Source organism: Saccopteryx leptura, chromosome 11 (genome assembly GCF_036850995.1).
Source record: "Saccopteryx leptura isolate mSacLep1 chromosome 11, mSacLep1_pri_phased_curated, whole genome shotgun sequence".
In the NCBI taxonomy this organism is placed as follows: Eukaryota; Metazoa; Chordata; class Mammalia; order Chiroptera; family Emballonuridae; genus Saccopteryx; species Saccopteryx leptura.
In genome coordinates this window covers 44,941,094-44,960,635 of record NC_089513.1, presented here as the reverse complement: position 1 = coordinate 44,960,635, position 19,542 = coordinate 44,941,094, and the positions used below count along the sequence as shown (strand labels likewise).

General features: G+C 37.1%; 1 protein-coding gene across 4 annotated transcripts in view; it reads left to right on the top strand.

Annotated features, from left to right (window-relative positions):
• The window catches only part of RBBP8 (RB binding protein 8, endonuclease), a 107,454-nt gene that overhangs the window by 40,052 nt on the left and 47,860 nt on the right, over nt 1-19,542 (top strand). For all 4 annotated transcript variants that reach the window (XM_066352535.1, XM_066352537.1, XM_066352536.1 and 1 more), the window contains 2 exons: nt 6,963-7,058; nt 17,987-18,099. In XM_066352535.1, coding sequence (XP_066208632.1) covers nt 6,963-7,058; nt 17,987-18,099 — 209 coding nt within the window. The remainder of the gene's footprint in view (nt 1-6,962; nt 7,059-17,986; nt 18,100-19,542) is intronic.

The following is a 19,542-nucleotide window of genomic DNA, read 5'->3' as shown; positions in this document are numbered from 1 at the left end:
AATAAGGAAATGTTCAAAAAGTATTGGGGGCGTGTTGAAAAAATGTGTAAGAGAACTTAAAAAACCTCCTAATGGCAAAATCTAGGACAACTTGAACAATGAAATAATAATGAATTATTCTACCCATGGAATAAACGGATAGTTCTTTTTTTAGGTCCAATTACTAAATGTAGAAAGAATGTTAGAAATAGAAAATCATTTGACAAAAATGACAGCTGTATAATTGTTGAAGGCACAAATCATCGTTGAAGTTAAAACTAGTGCAAGTATGATGAAAAACAATAATAGTATATTTTGCAAATTACTCAAAAGTTTATCTCCCATAAGATACTTAAAAATTGCCAACAGAAAATTAGTATTACATTGGAGGAACCAGGCAGACTTCATCTCAATCAAATGATCAAAGTTAACATCACTAGTAATCAGATATGTCAACCTCATGTACCTCCTGATATAATGCACCAAGAAGAGCACATTACTTCTGTTCTATTTTTACCAAAAATACACAGCCCAGATTTTATCATGGGAATCCTGAGACAACCACAAGTTGAAGGACAGGCAACAAAATAACTGGCCAGTACTTTCCATAAGTGTCAAGACAGAGAAAGACAAAGAAAGATGGAGAGACTGTCCCAGATTGGAGGAGACATGACATTAAGTACAGTGTAGGATCCTGAATTGGATCCTGGACCAGATATATTTATTAGAGGGACATTTGGCAAATTTGAGTGAGGCCTACAGATTAGTTAATAGTATTGCATCAAGTTAATTTCTTGATAATTATGGTCATGCAAGATATTAACATTTTGAGAAGTTGGATAATAGATACAGAGGCACTCTTTGTTCTGTGTTTATAACTTATTTGTAAATAAAACTGAAATTATTTTAAGATGAAACATTTACAAAAATTTTTTTTTAAGATCTGTACCTTGAATTTAGAGAGATCAAGTTTTCTCTAAGTAGCTGCTGGATATTGAAGAAAACCGCTATTTTTTTTAAAAAGAATTAAGAAGGAAATGACTGTTGGATAGGCCACCAAAACTGTAACTAGAGTTAGACTAGTCCTATTCGTGTAGCTCAGAATAGCAGCCAGAGCAGCTCCTTCCTTTTGCACAGATTTTTTGTTTCTGTGGGCAATAAGGATTTCAAAACCCTTTCAACCTTTTAATGCACTTTAATTAATATTGATGTTACCTATGTATATGTGTGTTAGATTTATCTGAATAGTTACAGAAAATGATGTATAAAATTCTCATTATATATACTCTGGTTTCTCTTCAGATCGCATAAATCTTTCGCTTTTTAAATTCTCATTATAAAAATTATTTCAAAAATAAATACTATAATGAAACTGCATCAGTTGCATGAGAAAAATACATTGTTTTTTTGATTAATAAGTAAAATTTCCTTTGCTATTCACTTGGAATCAAAAGGGAAAATATCTTTGTTTCCCTTAAAAATAAATACAATTATCTTCAATGATAAAATATTTTTAGTGATTTGACATTAAAAATTATGAAATACACTTACTCTGGTGTTTTCTTTATATTATTATTATTTTTTTTATATTAAGTGAGAGGTGGGAAGACAGAGGCAGACTCCCACATGTGCCCTGAATGGGATCCACCTGGCAAGCCCCCTACCAGGCAATGCTCTGCCTCTCTGGGCTGCTGCTCTGTTGCTTGGCAACTGAGCTATTTTAGCGCCTGAGGTGAGGCCATGGAGCCATCCTCAGTGCTCTAGACCCATTTTGCTCAAATTATTTAAGTCATGGTTGCTAGAGGGATAGAGAGATGGAGAGAGAGAGAGAGAGAGAGAGAGAGAGAGAGATATGGGGGTAACGGTGGAGAAGGAGATGGTTGCTTCTCCTGTGCGCCCTGACTGACCAGGAATCAAACCTGGTACTTCCACACGCCAGGCCGACGCTCTACGACTGAGTCAGCCAGCCAGGGTCTATTCTGTTGTTTTCATCTTCATTTTTGTTTATAGTCCAACTAGGGATCATTGCTACAAGAGTTGTTAATCAGAAAATGAATACCAGCAATGACTTGGTATGGTAATTTAACACATACCAAACTAAATAGCTAATTACTGTTTCGTTGGGGTTATTTCAGGATTTTAAAATATCCTATTTTATGTATATAAGAATTCTTGTTCTCTCTGACATTTTTCTTTTTTTATTCTTTGATTTGTAGATTTTTATTTTTTATTTAAGTATAGTTGGTATATAATCATATATTGGTTATATTAGTGGTTTCAAGTGTACAGTACATATAGTGATTTGACATTTTTATGCCTTACAATGTGATTACCTCACTAATTCTAGTAGTCATCTGTTATCATGTAAATTTATCACAATATTCTTCTTCCTCTTGTAACCCACCTCTTATCCCCCTCCTTTCTGGTAAATATCCCTTGGTCTCTGTTTTTTCTGACCTTTCTTGATACCCAAAGTGTAATGTTTCAAAGTTGATTAGTAGTTAAGCCCAATCCACAGGGACCTGAAACATTGAAGACACGAACAAGGTCCGTCGATTACACACCAAAGCTTTATTGTCTAGCTTGATCAAGTGGCAGCAACTCCAACAGAAATCTGAGGGAGAGCGTGCTGGCCCTTTGTTCTACCTAGTTTTTATAGTTTTGTAAGTGGGAAGTATAGAAGCAAAAATTGTAATTAGGAGCCCTTTACCACTATTGGTTATAGTCATATGCCCTTTAACATGATAGGACCATGTTCAATTTGCAAGCCATACATCATTTTGGAGAAAACAAAATTTACAAATCAACACAATGATAGAAAGATGTCTCTTTACATATTAAAAGGCATTCCTATATTTTCTAGTGTTTATCCGCTATCTCTCTGTCCAGAGTCACACGTATTAACCACATGCCTTTACATAGGAGAGGTAGTTTCCGTGGAGACAAATGCCCCTGAATGGCTCATTGCTATAAGAAAAAGTTTATTTGGCTTTTCTCTTCCTGCACCTGGCTAGCCATTCATCCCTTTCCCCACAGGTGTGGTGGAATGTCTGGGAATCCATGTTTTCCTCCCCTTTGCATTTACAATACAATGCCAAGGGCCATCCTGGTTATGCCAATCACACAGTACAGAGACTATTCTCACAATTTCTCTGCACACCTTAACCCAAATTAATAAAATGTTCTTCAAGCCTCTTAAAATATTAATATTGATTCTGTAGCTTTTGGTACCTTACAACACCTGCGGGTGAGGTGGCACAGTGGCTCCTCAGGGCTCCTCAGTAGTTAGACAATGAGCTCTTCATATTGTACCTTGGTTCAGTGTTGAAGTTAATGATCTTGTAAATGCTGGATTAACAACCATTAATTAGATTAATTAGAATGACATCTTTTATAGTAAAAATGTTGGTCACTTTTTTAAAAATTTTATTTAGAAAATTGAATTTAACAGGGTCACATTGTTCAATAAGAATACATAGTTGGTCCTTTTAAGAAGCAATATTAAACCCAGATATAGCTGTGTTTGCTGTTTGATTATATATTTTAAGCTATGTTTACTAAATTTTTGAAGGAATTTAGTTTTATTAAAATGAATTCTTTATATAGGCCTATTAACTTTATTTTCTAAAATATTATTCTTTTTAATGATAGATTTATACCTATAAAGTATTTTTCTCTTAGCTAGAATCAGAATCATTTCTCTATAGATTGAATGATTAGACATAATTAGATTTGCTTATGACAAATGCACTTTTTATAACAGAATTTTAACACAAAATCTATTTCTCCACACCTCTAACCAAATAACCACATAAAAAACCTTAGTCTGACCAGGCTGTGGCACAGTAGATAGAAAGTCGACTTGGGACACTGAGGACCCAGGTTCAAAACCCCAGCTTGGGTGCAGGCTCATCCAGCTTGAGCACAAGATCACTGGCTAGAGTGTGGGATCATAGACGACCCCATGGTCACTGGCTTGAGCCCAAAGGTCACTGGCTTGAAGCTCAAGGTCGCTGGCTTGATCAAGGGGTCACTGGCATGGCTGAAGCCCCCCCCCCCCAGTCAAGGCACATATGAGAAAGCAATCAATGAAAAATTAAGGTGAGCAACAAAGAATTAATGCTTCTCATCTCTCTCCCTTCCTGTCTGTCCCTATCTGTCCTTCTCTCTGTTTCTCTGTCTTGCTAAAAACCAAAAAGAAAAAAATCCCTTAAATTTGTAAACTATTGAGTATTACTTTCTAAAAAAATCACCTATAACATGTCTGAATTTTAAAGAAGGAAAACATGGCTGCTTATTCAGTAGTTCATAACAGTACCTTCCTTCAATGTGTAGTTTACAGAGTCATCTGATCCTCTTAGCAACCTTTTAATATATATTGTAATTAATCTATAACCCTTAGGTAGCTTGGGGTTATACATTTAGGAAGCACAGTTAACTAAATTCCCCAAGTAATCAGAGAATTAAAGGGATGCTTTATGTTATAGTAAGTTAGGTCTCTGCATTGTGGGACCAGGAACTTGGGTTTGCCTATATTACCATAATTCCCTTTTTCCGATATATTTTATAATACACAGCCAGGGGCAAGTAACAGTCAGAATGTCTTATCTCCATGTTGTTACAATAGCTGTATTTGCATAATATCACTGTCCTTAGTGATTCCCACCTAGAAGAAGCAGTTATAAAAGTACAGGGCATCCTCAGGTTACGACACAGTTCTGTTCCTATGACAGTGATGTAACCGAAATTTTGGTGGAAGTCGAAACACACCATAGCCTAAGTCACTTACCTATCCTGACACAGTTGTAAAATCATAATCTAGAACTTAAAAACAACTAAGCCACAGAAAAAGGAAAAGGACGTAGATACACTGTACTGTGTACTTTTTCGTTGTGTGCAACCAAACTAGTTCGCCCGTGTAACCCATAAGTACTATGCTAACAGTGTAGGCCGAAACATTCAATGTCTAAGTTTTTTTAAGTTTTTATGGGAGTGAGCATTGTAAACTCAAAATGTCATATGTCGAGACTGTAGTAACCAGAGGACCCTCTGTATTCAGTAACTGTATTACATTTGTTCATTTCTAAGTTGTATCAGACCTGTGTTTTGATGATAGTTGTCTGTACACATGGCTAAAGCTTCTCTTTGTCACAAATTAATTTACAAAATGAAACATGTAGAAATATTGAATATTTATAGTATTTGTTGAATACTCCCAAAATGGGACTAGTGAAAAACTGATGCTATTTCTAAAGTAAATATATTTCTTAGAACTATTATAAAAATTTTATTATTACTAAATGAAAAACAACCAAATTAACAAGTTTCAGCCATCAGTTACTGTTATTTCCAATTTTAGATATATACATATGCTACCAGAACTAACTTTGTTACATCATAGGAGGATTTCACTGTTAGATGTATTGGTTTTTCATTTAATATCAACTATTAACCAGTATTTTTTTTGTATAATTTTATTTGAACCAATTGACAACAATGCTGGGGAAAAAGATCTCAAATGCTCTTATTCAACCAATATTCAAGAAGTATACCTGAATATTGATACTACGACTTGAAGCAGTTTTACTTCTACATTTTGCCCATTTTGACATAATCATTTGGACAGCTTCCTTTGGGGCAGACTAGTTTGTCATCTTTATTTGATATTTTGACACTTGAGGGAGTTGGGGGAAGATATTTAAGCCAAAATAATCATCCTATATTTTCAACTTTGAGACCACACAGAAAATTCCAATTAAGTGTCTAATGGGTTATCTTAGAATTAGAATATAAGCATACTTTATGTAATGTCATTTTTACTATTTTTATGTTTTTGACTTTATTGGTATGACATTGGTTCACCAAACCATACAGATTTCAAGGGCACAGCTCAACAAACCTTCGTTTACCCACCAGGTTGTGTGCCCCTTGCCCCTAGCAATGTTTCTTTCTGTCCCCATTTTCCCTACCTCTACCCCCCTCCACCTAGCCCCACCCCCTTTCCCTCTAGCCATCACAGCACCGTTGACAGTGTCTATGTGTTTTACATATAAATAAAAACATATATATGTATATATATATATGTATGTTTTTTGGCTAATCCCTTTACCTTCTTTCATCCAGTCCCTACACCCTCTCCCCTCTGATTTTTAAAAATATAATGACAGAGGGATAAAATATTATACAACCTTGGAAAGAAGCCAGGTAATCGACTAAAATAAAATTTTAGATGTCTTTGTCTATTTTTTCCTGACTGTAAAATCATAATGATAAACACCTTAATTCATCTTACTATGTACTAGCTCTATTCTGCATGCTATATATGCATTAGTACTTAGTCCTTGCAAGTAGATACTAAAGTATTCACATTTTTTAAAGAACAGAGATTATAGGTTACAAGAGAGTGTTGGTGCTGCAGCTAGACAATGGCAGAGCTGAGATTCAGTTGTAGGCATCAGGATTTAGGGTTCGTGTACTTCCACACCACTGTAAGCCCTGGCTTAAAATTAATACCAGGTAGAAGTTTAAGTAACACACAAATTAATAAAATAGAAAGTATAAATACCCCATAATGGGAATGAATAGAGATGAAATGAGTAGAGATGTCTGTTAGTTACATTAACAAATGTAGACAAAATAAAAAACAAAACAAAACAGTAAGTGTGCATTTTATTGGCAGCTTTGATAATGTTGAGTCAGGGTGGCATCATAATCTACTTACTTCACCTGGACTGCAGCATTGCATAATGAATGCCTGGCACTTAGACATCATACCTCTGTAGTACAAAAACACCGCAGAACAAATTCTATTTGAACTCTTATTAACAAGATATTCAAACTTCACCTGTTGTTTGTTTTGTTATAGCAAATTTATGATATATTATATAAGTGGTAAGACCATACCTTGGAGTTCTTATGTCAGAATTATCCTGTTGAAATATTTTTCCTTAAAAGAACCCAAAAACTTATTTTTTTTTTTTTAGAGATGCTCAAAGACTTGAAGAATTCTTCACCAAAAATCAACAGCTGAGAGAGCAACAGAAAGTTCTTCACGAAACCATTAAAGTGTTAGAAGATCGGTGAGTCAGGTTCTTGAGTCTTCTTGAGTAAGAGATGATTTTCCCCCTTAATAGAAAGTACATTGGTTTTAATTCGTAACCAGCTCTGGGACCAAAATTGATTTTTTTTTTTTTTTTCTGATCTTACATCAACTTTGGATACTTTGTGAAATTAAGGATATTTGCATGCTTTTTTTTCATGAATTACAGTAATCACATCAAGTTTACCCTTTAAATAATGTTTCTTTCTTTTTTGTGTGTATGTGTGACAGAGACAGAGAGAGACAGATAGGAACAGACAGATAGGAAGGGAGAGAGATGAGAAGCATCAATTCTTCATTGCGGCACCTGAATTGTTTATTGATTGCTTTCTCATTTGTGCCTTAATGGGGGTGGGGAGGGTGTGGCTACAGCAGACCGAGTGATCCCTTGTTCAAGCCAGTGACCTTGGGTTCAAGCTGGTGAGCTGTGCTCAAACCAGATGAGCCTGCACTCAAGCTGGTGACCTCGGGGCCTCGAACCTGGGTCCTCTTTGTCCCAGTCTGACACTATTCACTGCGCCTCCACCTGGTCAGGCTACATGATGTTTCTTTATCTGGTGTTTGATATGTTATAATTAAGAAATATTTGATGATTTAATTTTGTTAATTTTAGAAAGAAATTTTATTAATTTTAGAGAGAAAGGAAATGAGATACACAGAATAACTTGGATTTGGTGTTCTGTTGAGTCATTCGTTTGTTGATTCTTGTATATGCCCTGACCAGGTATTGAACCTGCAACCTTGGCGTATCAGGACAACACTCTAACCAGCTGAGCTACCTGGCTAGGGCCTATTCTGTCTTCTTTATCCTGCCATTCTCTTTTCTTTTCTGCATATTCTTCATTTTCAGGCTGACTAGTGACTCTCTTTTCTGAATATTCCCAAAATAATGCCTGTCACTTTGTTCACCTCCACAAACTTGTTTCTTTTTTACTCCTATGAGGTTAACACCCAATATTAGAAAAGGCTTCCAGATTTTGCTACATTCTTTTTTCTGAACTGTAAGTGCTATTTAGGATTTTTAACTATCTATAATATAATAAACAATGTTTCTTTATACTTAATATTTTTTCTTTATTACTACATATTTTTGTTTATATTACAGAAGGTCTAGTGATTTGAATTTGTTACTCTGCCTTTGGTGGTAAATAATCTAATATTCTGCATGTATGCAAACTGAAGTTGAGTACTCTTCTTCTATAACTACTATCTCAGTGGGTGCACATTTACTGGAATAGTCTATAGTAGAAAGCACATGGAGCTTTATTCAAAGCTCCATGTGCTTTGGAATCATATACATATGTGAATTTGAATTTTAGCTTCACACTGTATCCTTAATTACTGTTATTTACTCAGTAGAGATAATACTATGCCTAGTATGTCATGGATCTGATATTTAATTTTCATGGATTGGAATTGAGTCACACAAAGATTTCAGATTTTAAGTGCTATGAAGTAAAGTTGAATTATGAAATTGAGTGACCACAGGCATCAGGAAATGAAGGGATACTGATAGATGTCAGGCCTTTCTGAGGAGGAACCATTTGAACTGAGACCAGAATTATATAAAAAAGAGCCAGTTGTTTGAAGAATGGGAGATTCAAAGAGAATAGACAAATGCAAAAGCCTAAGGTACAAATAAGTTTTGAAATATTTGAGGTATAGAAAGTCCACTGTGATTCTAACTTAATGCATAAGAGGATGCATGATAGGAGAAAAGATGGTGAAGGTGGGAAATAACTAGATTATTTGCAAACATAGTAAAACTTGGATTTTAATTGTGATGGGAAGCCATTAAAAGCTTCAAGCAGGGGAATTCCAAGGGGATGTTAGTACTTATCATATCTCCTGTATCCAAATTTAGACATTACATAGATAGTTGTATACATATATGAGTCTGAACCAACTGGAGGGATTAAAGCTAGAGAAACAAATTTTGAAGTCATTAACAACTACATATAAATAGTATTTAAAACTTTGAATCTAGATAAGATCTCCTAAGGACATTTCTTTTTTTAATTGAATTGGGTGACACTGGTTAACATAAAAGTTTCAGGTGTCCAATTCTACAACACACCTCTACACCATGTTGTGTGTTCACCAACCATCCCCGGTCAAGTCCTCGTCTATCACCATTTATCCCCCATACCCTCCTCCACCTCCCCCCCTTTCTATTTGTTATGTTTTTTTTTTAATTATTGTTTATATATTTTTTTTCTTTTTATTTTATTTTTTCTTTAAAATTTTTTTTCTCCCTCCACTCTGCCCCCCCCCCCCACCAAGGATATCTTAAAGACTAAGAAGGGAATAGAGAGGTCTTAAGGCTGAATCATTGGGCATACTAATTAAGGCCTAGTGAAGAATAAGGACCCCAGTCAGCAAAAAATATTGAGAAAGACAAATTATCAGAGTATGAAAAAATCCAGGAACACATGACATGACACTAATAATACCTTCTTCACAGGGGTTATTTTGAAGATTAAATAAGATAATGCAATTAAAAGTATATAATAGAAATTTTAAAGCCTTATAATAGCCCTCATGTGGGGAATGTGATGCCAGCCTTTAGCACTGTGGTCTTTTACATACCACAGCCAGATCAGGGTTCTCTCCAGCTGAGATATCAGGAAGCTAGAAGGCCAATTATCCCTCTTACCTGTCCTCCACCTCAGTCCAGGATTATAAAGGAAATCATCAGTTATTCTTCCATTAGTGTGGTGAGGCATTTCTTCTATTTTCTTTGTGTATGTAGTAGAGGATTTAGGAGGAAGGGCAGAAAGCATATATATCTCAGCCTTTAATTCTCTAGTGATTGAAGCACCTCCTCTTATTTCACCATTTTTTTCTCTCATCTCTACCACTCCACCACTTTCCACCAGCAATGAGCTTTTTCCTTCACTGTACTGATGGTAGTAATGGCAAGAGATTAGGAACTCTCTGTTCTGTGATTCCTACATAAAGAAAAATTTAAGTTTGGCTCTAACTAATCTGAGAAGCAAACATTCAAGAGATCCTGGGGGATGCAACTGTAGGGCAAATAAAGAGGGACCTGGAAGAGCCATGACATTTCCATGCATCTAATCCCTTTGAAGAATTGAGAGAAAAGGACGGTCTTAGACTGAGTTGCAGTTTTAAGAAAGCTTCAGCAAGGAGTCCTGCAGCCGTAATATACCTGCGCCACTCATTCATTGGCTGGCGTCTGCCCCTGGAATGTCTGGTGTGTTCACCTGTATAAACAGGTGAAGAATGTCAGAGCACACCAGCTGGAGCCAGGGATTGTACTTCCCACAGGAGACGCATTTTTGTGGCTGCCACTTCAGCAAGTGATGGTATTTATTTCCAGCACCCTTCCTGCTTCTTTCATTTTTTTAAAATTTCTTTTCCCAGCACACTTCCTGTTTAGTTGGTCATTAGTAAATGGTTAATACACTGAAAAAACATCACAGGATAAAGTTTTCATTATGTTTGTTTGAATAAGAATTAACTCTCAATTTCATCCTGAAGATGCAGTGTTCTTCATCTTAGCCCTTGCAGACACTGCTTTCCAGTGTCTTCTGTTTATTTCTTCACTTTCTGATTTCTAGTTTGGGATTCCAGTTTTGTTAATTTTGTATTTTGAGTTTCCCCTCTTAAGAGAAATTTTCTCTTCCAGACCCATTCTGAGAAAAAAATGTTAGTGGATAAATGCCCCGACTCTTCCCATTAAAGTATTTTCTAAATTACTGTCTTTTATCCAGTTAATATATTGTGAAAATTATCTTTTTGTTGAGTTTCTGGATTGGTGAACATGTCAAGATGCAGGGAGTATGGTGTGCCTGGGGAGGGGAAAAATATATATATACACACACACATATGTATGTATATATATGTGTGTGTGTGTGTGTATATATATGTGTATGTATATATATAAAAGATATATATGTATATCTTTTCTGCAATTTCTTGAAACTAGATTCTTTCCTATTTTTGATATGCGGTCATTGATTTCATGTGGCTGTGATGCTTCTCTACTGTTTCTTACCTTAAATGTTCTCTTGCCTTTTATTCCTTTCACCTCTAGGTCCTTCATAGGTGGTATTAATTTGTTTGTTTTAAAGCTGGAAACGGGGAGAGACAGTCAGACAGACTCCCGCATGCGCCCGACCAGGATCCATCCGCACGCCCACCAGGGGCGATGCTCTGCCCACCAGGGGGCGACGCTCTGCCCACCAGGGGGCGATGCTCTGCCCCTCCGGGACGTCGCTCTGCCGCGACCAGAGCCACTCTAGCGTCTGGGGCAGAGGCCAAGGAGCCATCCCCAGCGCCCGGGCCATCTTTGCTCCAACGGAGCCCCGGCTGCGGGAGGGGAAGAGAGAGACAGAGAGGAAGGAGGGGGGGGTGGAGAAGCAAATGGGCGCTTCTCCTATGTGCCCTGGCCAGGAATCGAACCCGGGTTCCCCGCACGCCAGGCCGACGCTCTACCGCTGAGCCAACCGGCCAGGGCCGGTGGTATTAATTTGGTGGTGGGAGTAGGAGTGGGGCAAGGAGTGTAGCTTATTTCATTTTTTTTTAAATTAATTTATTTCAGAGAGAGAGAAACATTGATTTTTTGCTCCACTTATTTATGCATTCAGTAGTTGATTCTTGTATGTGCCCTGACCGGGATCAACAGTGGCATATTGGGAGGACACTCGAACCAACTGAGCTACCCAGCCAGGGCCTCATCTCCTTATACATATACTTTTTCTCTCCTTATTTCAAATGTAACTCAGAAATTTTCTACTGGGCATACTCGAAGATTTATCCCTCAATTCAGGAAGCCTCATGTAATTAAACCAAGGATGATCTATATCTGACTATTATTTGTTTGTTTATATGATTTTAGGGAAAGTGAGGGAAAGAAAGAAAACACCAATTTGTTGTTCCACTTACTTATGCATTCATTGGTTGATTCTTGTGTGTGTCCTGACAGGGGATCGAACCCACAACCTTGGCATATCAGGACTGCATTCTAACCAACTGAGCTACCCAGCCAGGGCTGATTTTTTTTTTTTTTTTTTTTTTTGTGACAGAGACCAAGTCAGAGAGAGGGACACATAGGGACAGACAGACAGGAAGGGAGAAAGATGAGAAGCATCAATCATCAGTTTTTCCTTGTGACACTTTAGTTGTTCATTGATTACTTTCTCATATGTGCCTTGAACGGGGGGCTACAGCAGACCGAGTGACCCCTTGCTCGAGCTAGTGACCGTGGGTCCAAGCTGGTGAGCCTTGCTCAAACCAGATGAGCCTGCGCTCAAGCTGGCGACCTTGGGGTTTCGAACCTGGGTACTCCACATCCCAGTCCGACACTCTGTCCACTGCGCCACTACCTGGTCAGGCTACAAACTTTTCTTTAAGGAAAAATTAGGGGATATTTCAAATGAATGTGAAGCGATAATAAAAAGAAGCATTTGATTTTTTTTTCATTAAACAAGAACATCAGAAAAGCAAATGATAAGTCAAAGAAAGTTGTTTGATTATGCAAATGAATACAAACTCAGTCATCATGGTTGAGTAGCAAGTGACATATTGGTGGGGGTGAACAGAAGCATGTCAAGCTGGACAAGAGTGTCACACATTGACTGTTCAGTAGGGTGTATGGTCACCCAGGACTGCAAAAACACACTAACAGCGATGGGGCACGGACAGGATCAGACTGTCCAGCAGTTCTTGTGGGATCCGCTGCCACTCTTGCTCCAGGGCAACTTCCAGCTCAAGAAGTGCTGTGGGAGGCACTGGACAGTTTGCCAGACGCCTTCCCAGTGCATCCGGAGCATGTTCAATGGGATTCAGGTCTGGAGAACGTGAAGACTAGTCCATGCGTTCAATTCCTGCCTCTTGAAGCGTGTTGTTGACAAGATGTGCACAGTGGGGCCTTGCAATATCATCCATGAAAAGAAAGTTGTTTCTAACTGCTCCTGCCTAGGGTATCACTATAGGATGCAGGACCTCATCTTGATATCTGACAGCAGTCAGCGATCTGTTTCTGATGACGTGGAGGTCGGTATGACCACAAATGCTGATGCCAGCCCACATCATGATTCCACCACCACCAAAGGAGTCCCTTCTTGCATGAAACTTTGGAATTTTCCGTGTTCCTCGTTCACGCCAGATCAGGACAAGATGATTGTAAGGCTGCAGACTGAACCATGACTCATCAGAGAAGAGTACAATTGGAACACTCATCACAGGTCCGGTGACGGTGCTCATCAGCCACCTTCTACAGGTTCTGTGGTATTCAGCAGATAACAGAATGCATACCGTTGGTCACCGAGCATGCAGTCCAGCATGATGGAGCTGATTTTGTATGGTCTGGGTGCCTATCCGTTGTCCAGCAGCAGCAGGAAACTGTCCCCGCAGCTCTGTTGCACTACTTGTTCCTTCTTGCCAATAAGGTCAAGTAGCAGTCATCTCTTGCTGTTGGGGCAGATGGGCGACCCTGCCCTTATCTTCTTTGTACTGAGCCAGTGTCTTGAAAGCGATTCCACAGTCTGCTAATCACGCTTTGGGATGTTCCAAGTGCTGTTGCCACTGTTTTCTGAGTTGATTAGCTTCAAGACGTCCTATGGCTCTCCAGCCTCCGCATTTGGGGCATTGCAAGGGCTGAGAAATGGCAGGATGTGCACTTTCAAGATCAGGGAAAGTGCAGATACTCCAGTACTTTCAGCCTTTTGTTTAATGCATTTTCACCAATGAAATAAAAGTTGGTTTTATTTTGTGCATCTCATTTGCATAATTGGACAACTATCTTTGCCTTCTTGTTTGCTTTTCTGATGTTCATTTTGAAATATCCCCTAATTTTTGTGAGCAGTGTATTTCACTAAATCTAAGAAACAGTCACTGTGCTGGATAAGTAGATTTAATGTGTTTTTTAGAAATCTGAACAAAGCAGCCTGACCTGTGGTGGTGCAGTGGATAACGCGTCAACCTGGAATGCTGAGTTCCCCTATTCAAGACCGTGGGCTTGCCCAGTCAAGACACATACAGAAGCAACTACTATGAATTGATGCTTCCTGTCTGCCAGCTCTCCTTTTCTCTCTCCTCTCTAAAAAAATAAATAAAAATCAATAAAATCTAAACAAAGCAGTTAAACCAGAGTTGTCCAGTAGACTTTAATATTTTTAAAAGCATTTTTGGCAGTCATAAGAAACTCGTATTTCAGCTGTCATTAAAAGGGAAAATTGGTACTCATAATCAGACGATTTGTGTTTCTGCAATTATTTTTCAGATACTGGACCAGATGTTCTCTTTTGTCTTCCTAACTTTCTTACTCATAGATTTGAATTTAAACTTAATCTTCAGGAGACTTTAGACTTCCCAGAGTAGGTTAAGTTCTGCTGTGTGCTTTATACTTCATAGTATCCTGTATTTCTTCTGTCATGATACTAACTGTCATGATTTAATCATACTTTGTTGTAATTATTTTTTATTGTCTGTCTTTCTCTAGCCATTTGTCGTAAGCTCTTCAAAAGAAGGGACATTATAGTGTCCCCCTCCTTTTTTTAGTGAGGGGGAAGGGAGGGAGAGAGATGAGAAGCATCAACTCATAGTTGTATCACCTGAGTTGTTCATTGATTGCTTCTCATATGTGCCTTGACTGAGGGAGGGGGGTATCTCCAGCCAAGCCAGTGGCTCCTATGGCTCAAGCTAGAAACTTTGGGTTTCAAGTCAGCAACCTTTGGGCTCAAGCCAGCAACCATGAGGTCATGTTGATGATACCGCACTCAAACCGCAACCCCGCACTCAAGCTGATGAGCCTGAGTTTAAGCTGGATGAGCCCACACTTAACTCGGGGCTTCCAACGTGGGACCGCAACATCCCAGGTTGACGCCCATTCACTGCACTACCACCGGTCAGGCTTAGCAGTTCTATTTTATTTTCTTATTTAATGTTACCGGTTTGCTTCATACACTAGTTAGTGATCTTTGCTTTTGCTTGTCTGTGTTTAAGTATGAGACTGTGTTGAATTTTCTGCATAGTTAACATGCTGTGCTTTTAACTGTATAACTGTTTTAGCCCAGCTCTTCTGCTTTTCCCCTCCCCAGGAGTTTTCCTATAAATAAGGAAGTGAACTGAGAGCTCTATGTATGTCATGGGAACTTTAGTTTTTGCTAAGAAAATTGGGAGCTATCCTTTAGATTGGAGAGCCCCCAATGGGTAGAATTTTACACGGAGACACTGGCACTCAGCTGCGGCTCTATCTTTATAATTTCCCTTGTGATTTCTTCTTTAACTTATTGTTTATTTTAGGAGTGTTTTGTTTAAGATTAATATATTTGTGAATTTCCAGATTTCCTTTTATTGATTGCTAAATTCCATTGTGGACAGCTGTGGACTCGGAGCTTCTGTACAATGATCTGCCTGGTTTATTTCATTGATGATTATAATGTCTGTATCTTTAGGTCTTTACTATCAGGCTGGCCAGATTTCTTAGAAAATATACCTAATTCTGCTTCCGGGATTGTGTAATAGGGCTGGCTACCAATGTTCTGAAAGCCAAGTTGATGATGAGGGCCTAGGCTAGGTTTTGAGAATTTGGTGTGCATATACATTCATTTTGTTATTGAACTCCCACCTTTAACTGTCTCTAGTGCTTCCCAGACCAGACACTCTTTTAGACTCTCTAGGATCCGTCTCTAGTCTTCTGCTGGAAATGAAAGAAGTAATCACTTGTCTGCTCAGAATATAGGGGAATATGTTAGTATGATAATTTCTTGAAACATGCTTTAAGTTAGTAATTGCTGGTACCAATTTTTGACCTTCTAGGAATTCTACAGTGTAAATCAGGTTGGTTCTAAGTCAGTGCTGTCAAATTTTCTGTGATAATGGAAATGTTCTATATCTGTACTATCCAGTATGGAGTTACTAGACTCATGTGGCTGTTGCGCTTGAGAGTGACTGAGGAGCTCTATTTTTATTTTATTGTATTTTAATTTATTTAAATTGAAACAGTCACATGTGGCTGTGGCTACCATGTTGGACAACTCAGTTTTAGGCTTTTCCCATCAGTAGTTTAAGATTCAGTGTTCACAGGTCACTTTCTGTTTGTCTGCCACTTATCTTGCTTTTAATAGTACTTTTGTCTTCTCTCCCATTCCCCCTGTTCTCATGGGTTTGTGCCTTTAAAGGTATACAAATATATTTGCTGTAGAGTTTTGGGATTTGGGGAGGGGATGAAAATAGATGCAAATGTTCACTTTGTCATCTCTACTTAGATGTTACTCATCATGTATTATAGTTTCAAAGATTTTCATTGTCCTAATTCCTGTTGGCTTAATATCCAGTTGAGCCATGATACCCAGTTCTTTATTCTTTCATTCTAGAAATTCTAATTCCATTAGTGCAACCGATGATCTCTAACTTTTATTTTTACATCTTTAGCAAAACACTGTTTATGAGTTAGACTTTCATGTAAAAGAACCTCTAGGTTCTTTTTGTTTGTTTTAGTTGTACATTTTTCATATATTTATATTCATGGCATATACTATCATGCTGTGACTTCCATAGATGCTTAAATACTTAGTATCTTATTCATTTAGATTATTGAAATGAAATTACTATCTAAGAATATATGTTTCCTAAATTCCTAATATGGGCATATGTCTTTTTTTTTAACCTTTTTAATCTGATTGTATGAATAATGAAATTAGAGAAATTTCAAAACACTAAGAAGAAAATCTTCTATAATACTGATACCTGCAGCCTGACCAGGTGGTGACACAGTGGATAGAGTATCATTAGCCTAGGATGCTGAGGACCCAGGTTCGAAACTCAGGATCACTGGCTTGAGCACAGGCTTACCAGCTTCAGTGCAGGGTCACTAGCTTGAGCCCAAAAGTTACTGACTTGAAGCCCAAGGTCACTGGCATAAGTCCAAAGTCACTGGCTTGAGCAAGGGGTCACTGGCTTGGCTAGAGCTCCCCAGTCAAGGCACATATGAGAAAGCAATCTATGTGCAATTAAAGTGCCACAACTATGAGTTGATGCTTCTCATCTCTCTCCCTGTCTGTCCCTATCTGTCTGTCTGTCTCTCTCAAAAAAAAGAAATACTGGTACTTGTAAGATAACTATTACCAACATTTTGGAGTGCACCTTTCTCTCCATATTCCCCTCCCCCATACAATATATGTATTTTCCTCTCACTTTTAGCACTCACTCATAATTAATAAAAGTTATTTGTAATCTTTTTTTTACATGGTAGCACATTGTGAATTTTTACTAACACTGGGGTTTTTTAAATGTTGAAGAGAGGAAAGTATGAGGTGACTTTAAAAAAAAATTTGAGTTCCTTGATCTATAGTATTCATTGTTGAACATTCATTATATGTTATAATCTATGCTAAGCAAAGCAAATACAAACTTGCTTAAGATGTGATTCTGCCCCTTGGTTCATATTTTAGCTATAATAAAAACAAGGTTAGTTTCTTCAATAAGTAAGTTCACTTGAGTAGAGTTTAAAATTGGCAGATTTTTACAGAATTTCACTCAGAATTGCAGTCTATAGAAAGTGATGTTGTAGCCTATTTTCATGATTTCAGCCTATTTTAGAATTTATTAAAGGTATGAATATATCATTAAACAAATTATTTTTCTTTTTATTTGCCAAGTCAATTCCTTATATCTTCAAAAAGTATAAAAATCTTGGGGTTCAGATATGAAAAAATATCTTGTGGTAGTTAAAAATATTTTTTCTTTAAATTTCAGCTTTATTGAGGTATAATTGACAAAAGTATAAAATAAATTGTATATCTTGGTGATTTGATAGATATATATACATTGCTAAAGAATTCCCACCCTCTGGGGTTAACATATCCATCACTTTACTTATTTTTTTTTATGAGAACATTTTAAGTTCCAGTCTAAAAATATTTTGTTTTTGCTTCATAGATTAAGAGCAGGATTATGTGATCGCTGTGCAGTAACCGAAGAACATATGCGAAAAAAACAGCAAGAATTTGAAAATATCCGGCAGCAGAATCTTAAACTTATCACAGAGCTTAGTGAGTTTCCTTTCTTCACTTATTATTTAAAGCATAATATACTGTTGTTAAAACCTATTGTTTACCAATATTTTTGCTTATTTAGGCAAAAGTTGAATTGTCCTTTTTTTCTTTGTGTAGATTTAATGTCATGATTATTTTAGTAAGAAATAGTTATCAAAAGGTTGTGCACATTCTGTACACGTTGGCCTTAAAGTCTCACCAGCTGTTAAGACCAGATGCAGATTTCCTAAGGATATGTCCACATATGCTTCTTTGGTTTTATTATTATGTGATGGAACTGTTTAGTTAAATTAAGTACAGACAATTTAGTGTTCTATAAAGGTGTATTTATATTATTTTGATTTCATGACATATTACAAATATACCATTTTCAGTTAGGCTTCTTTAATATAGGGTTTTCTTTCATTTTAAAAAATTCTCTTGATTGATTGATTGATTTTAGAGAGACAGAGAGAGGAAAGGGGTTTGGGGGAGTATTCATTTGTTGTTCCACTTAGTTGTGCATTTATTGATTGCTTCCTGTATGTGCCCTAACTGGGGATTGAACCCGCAACTTCGTTGTTTCCAGACAACACTTTGAGCTAACCAGCCAGAGTCTGTTTTCTTTCATTCTTAGCTTTTTTCTCTTCTACTACCTCTTGTAACCTTTTATACCTGTTTATATACTCCCTTAGTCACCCTTACCTAGATTTCCTATAAACTACTCATAATCCACATGTCCAGCACTTAATCTTCTTTCCAACCTAGTTCCATCTTCTGACTACTGTTTTTCGATTATATTGCAATCCTCTGGTTGCTCAAGCAAGAGTATAGTATATGCTCATTATTTTAAACAGAGAAAACATAGTAGTTACTACTAACAATCTGAATAATATCTTTCCAGGTCCAAGTTTGTCTGTCTTTCTGCCTGTCTCTGTTCTTTGTTTTTCTCTCTTTTCTCTCTTCTCTTTTAAATTTTTTTGGAATCATACCATACTTTTTGTTTTGACATGTGTCAGTTGTATTTTATAGTATGTCTTAGAAGTCTTTATGTGTTAATATATTTAGGTCTATAAGATTCTATGGTCTATGTATGAATATATGTTGACATATGAATATATATGCATGTGTTTATTTAGGAATATAAGAATATTACTGATGAGTAGAAATGAGCATTTATTACATCTCAATAAACATAGTTGAGATCCACCATTATATTATTAGTACTAGAAATGATCTCCAGAAATGTCTACATATCTAATAGATTTCCAAGTAACTTTAACTGCCTGAAATAGCCAAAAACTCCAGAAAAGGAAAAAACTTAGGTTTAAGACATGGGACAGTGTTCATTTTCATTGCTACGTTGTATTCCATAGTATAGATGTGATTTATTTAGCCATTCTCCTACTGATGGACAGCCTAATTTTATGTTTGTTTGAGTGTTTGAAAATGTTTCTTTCC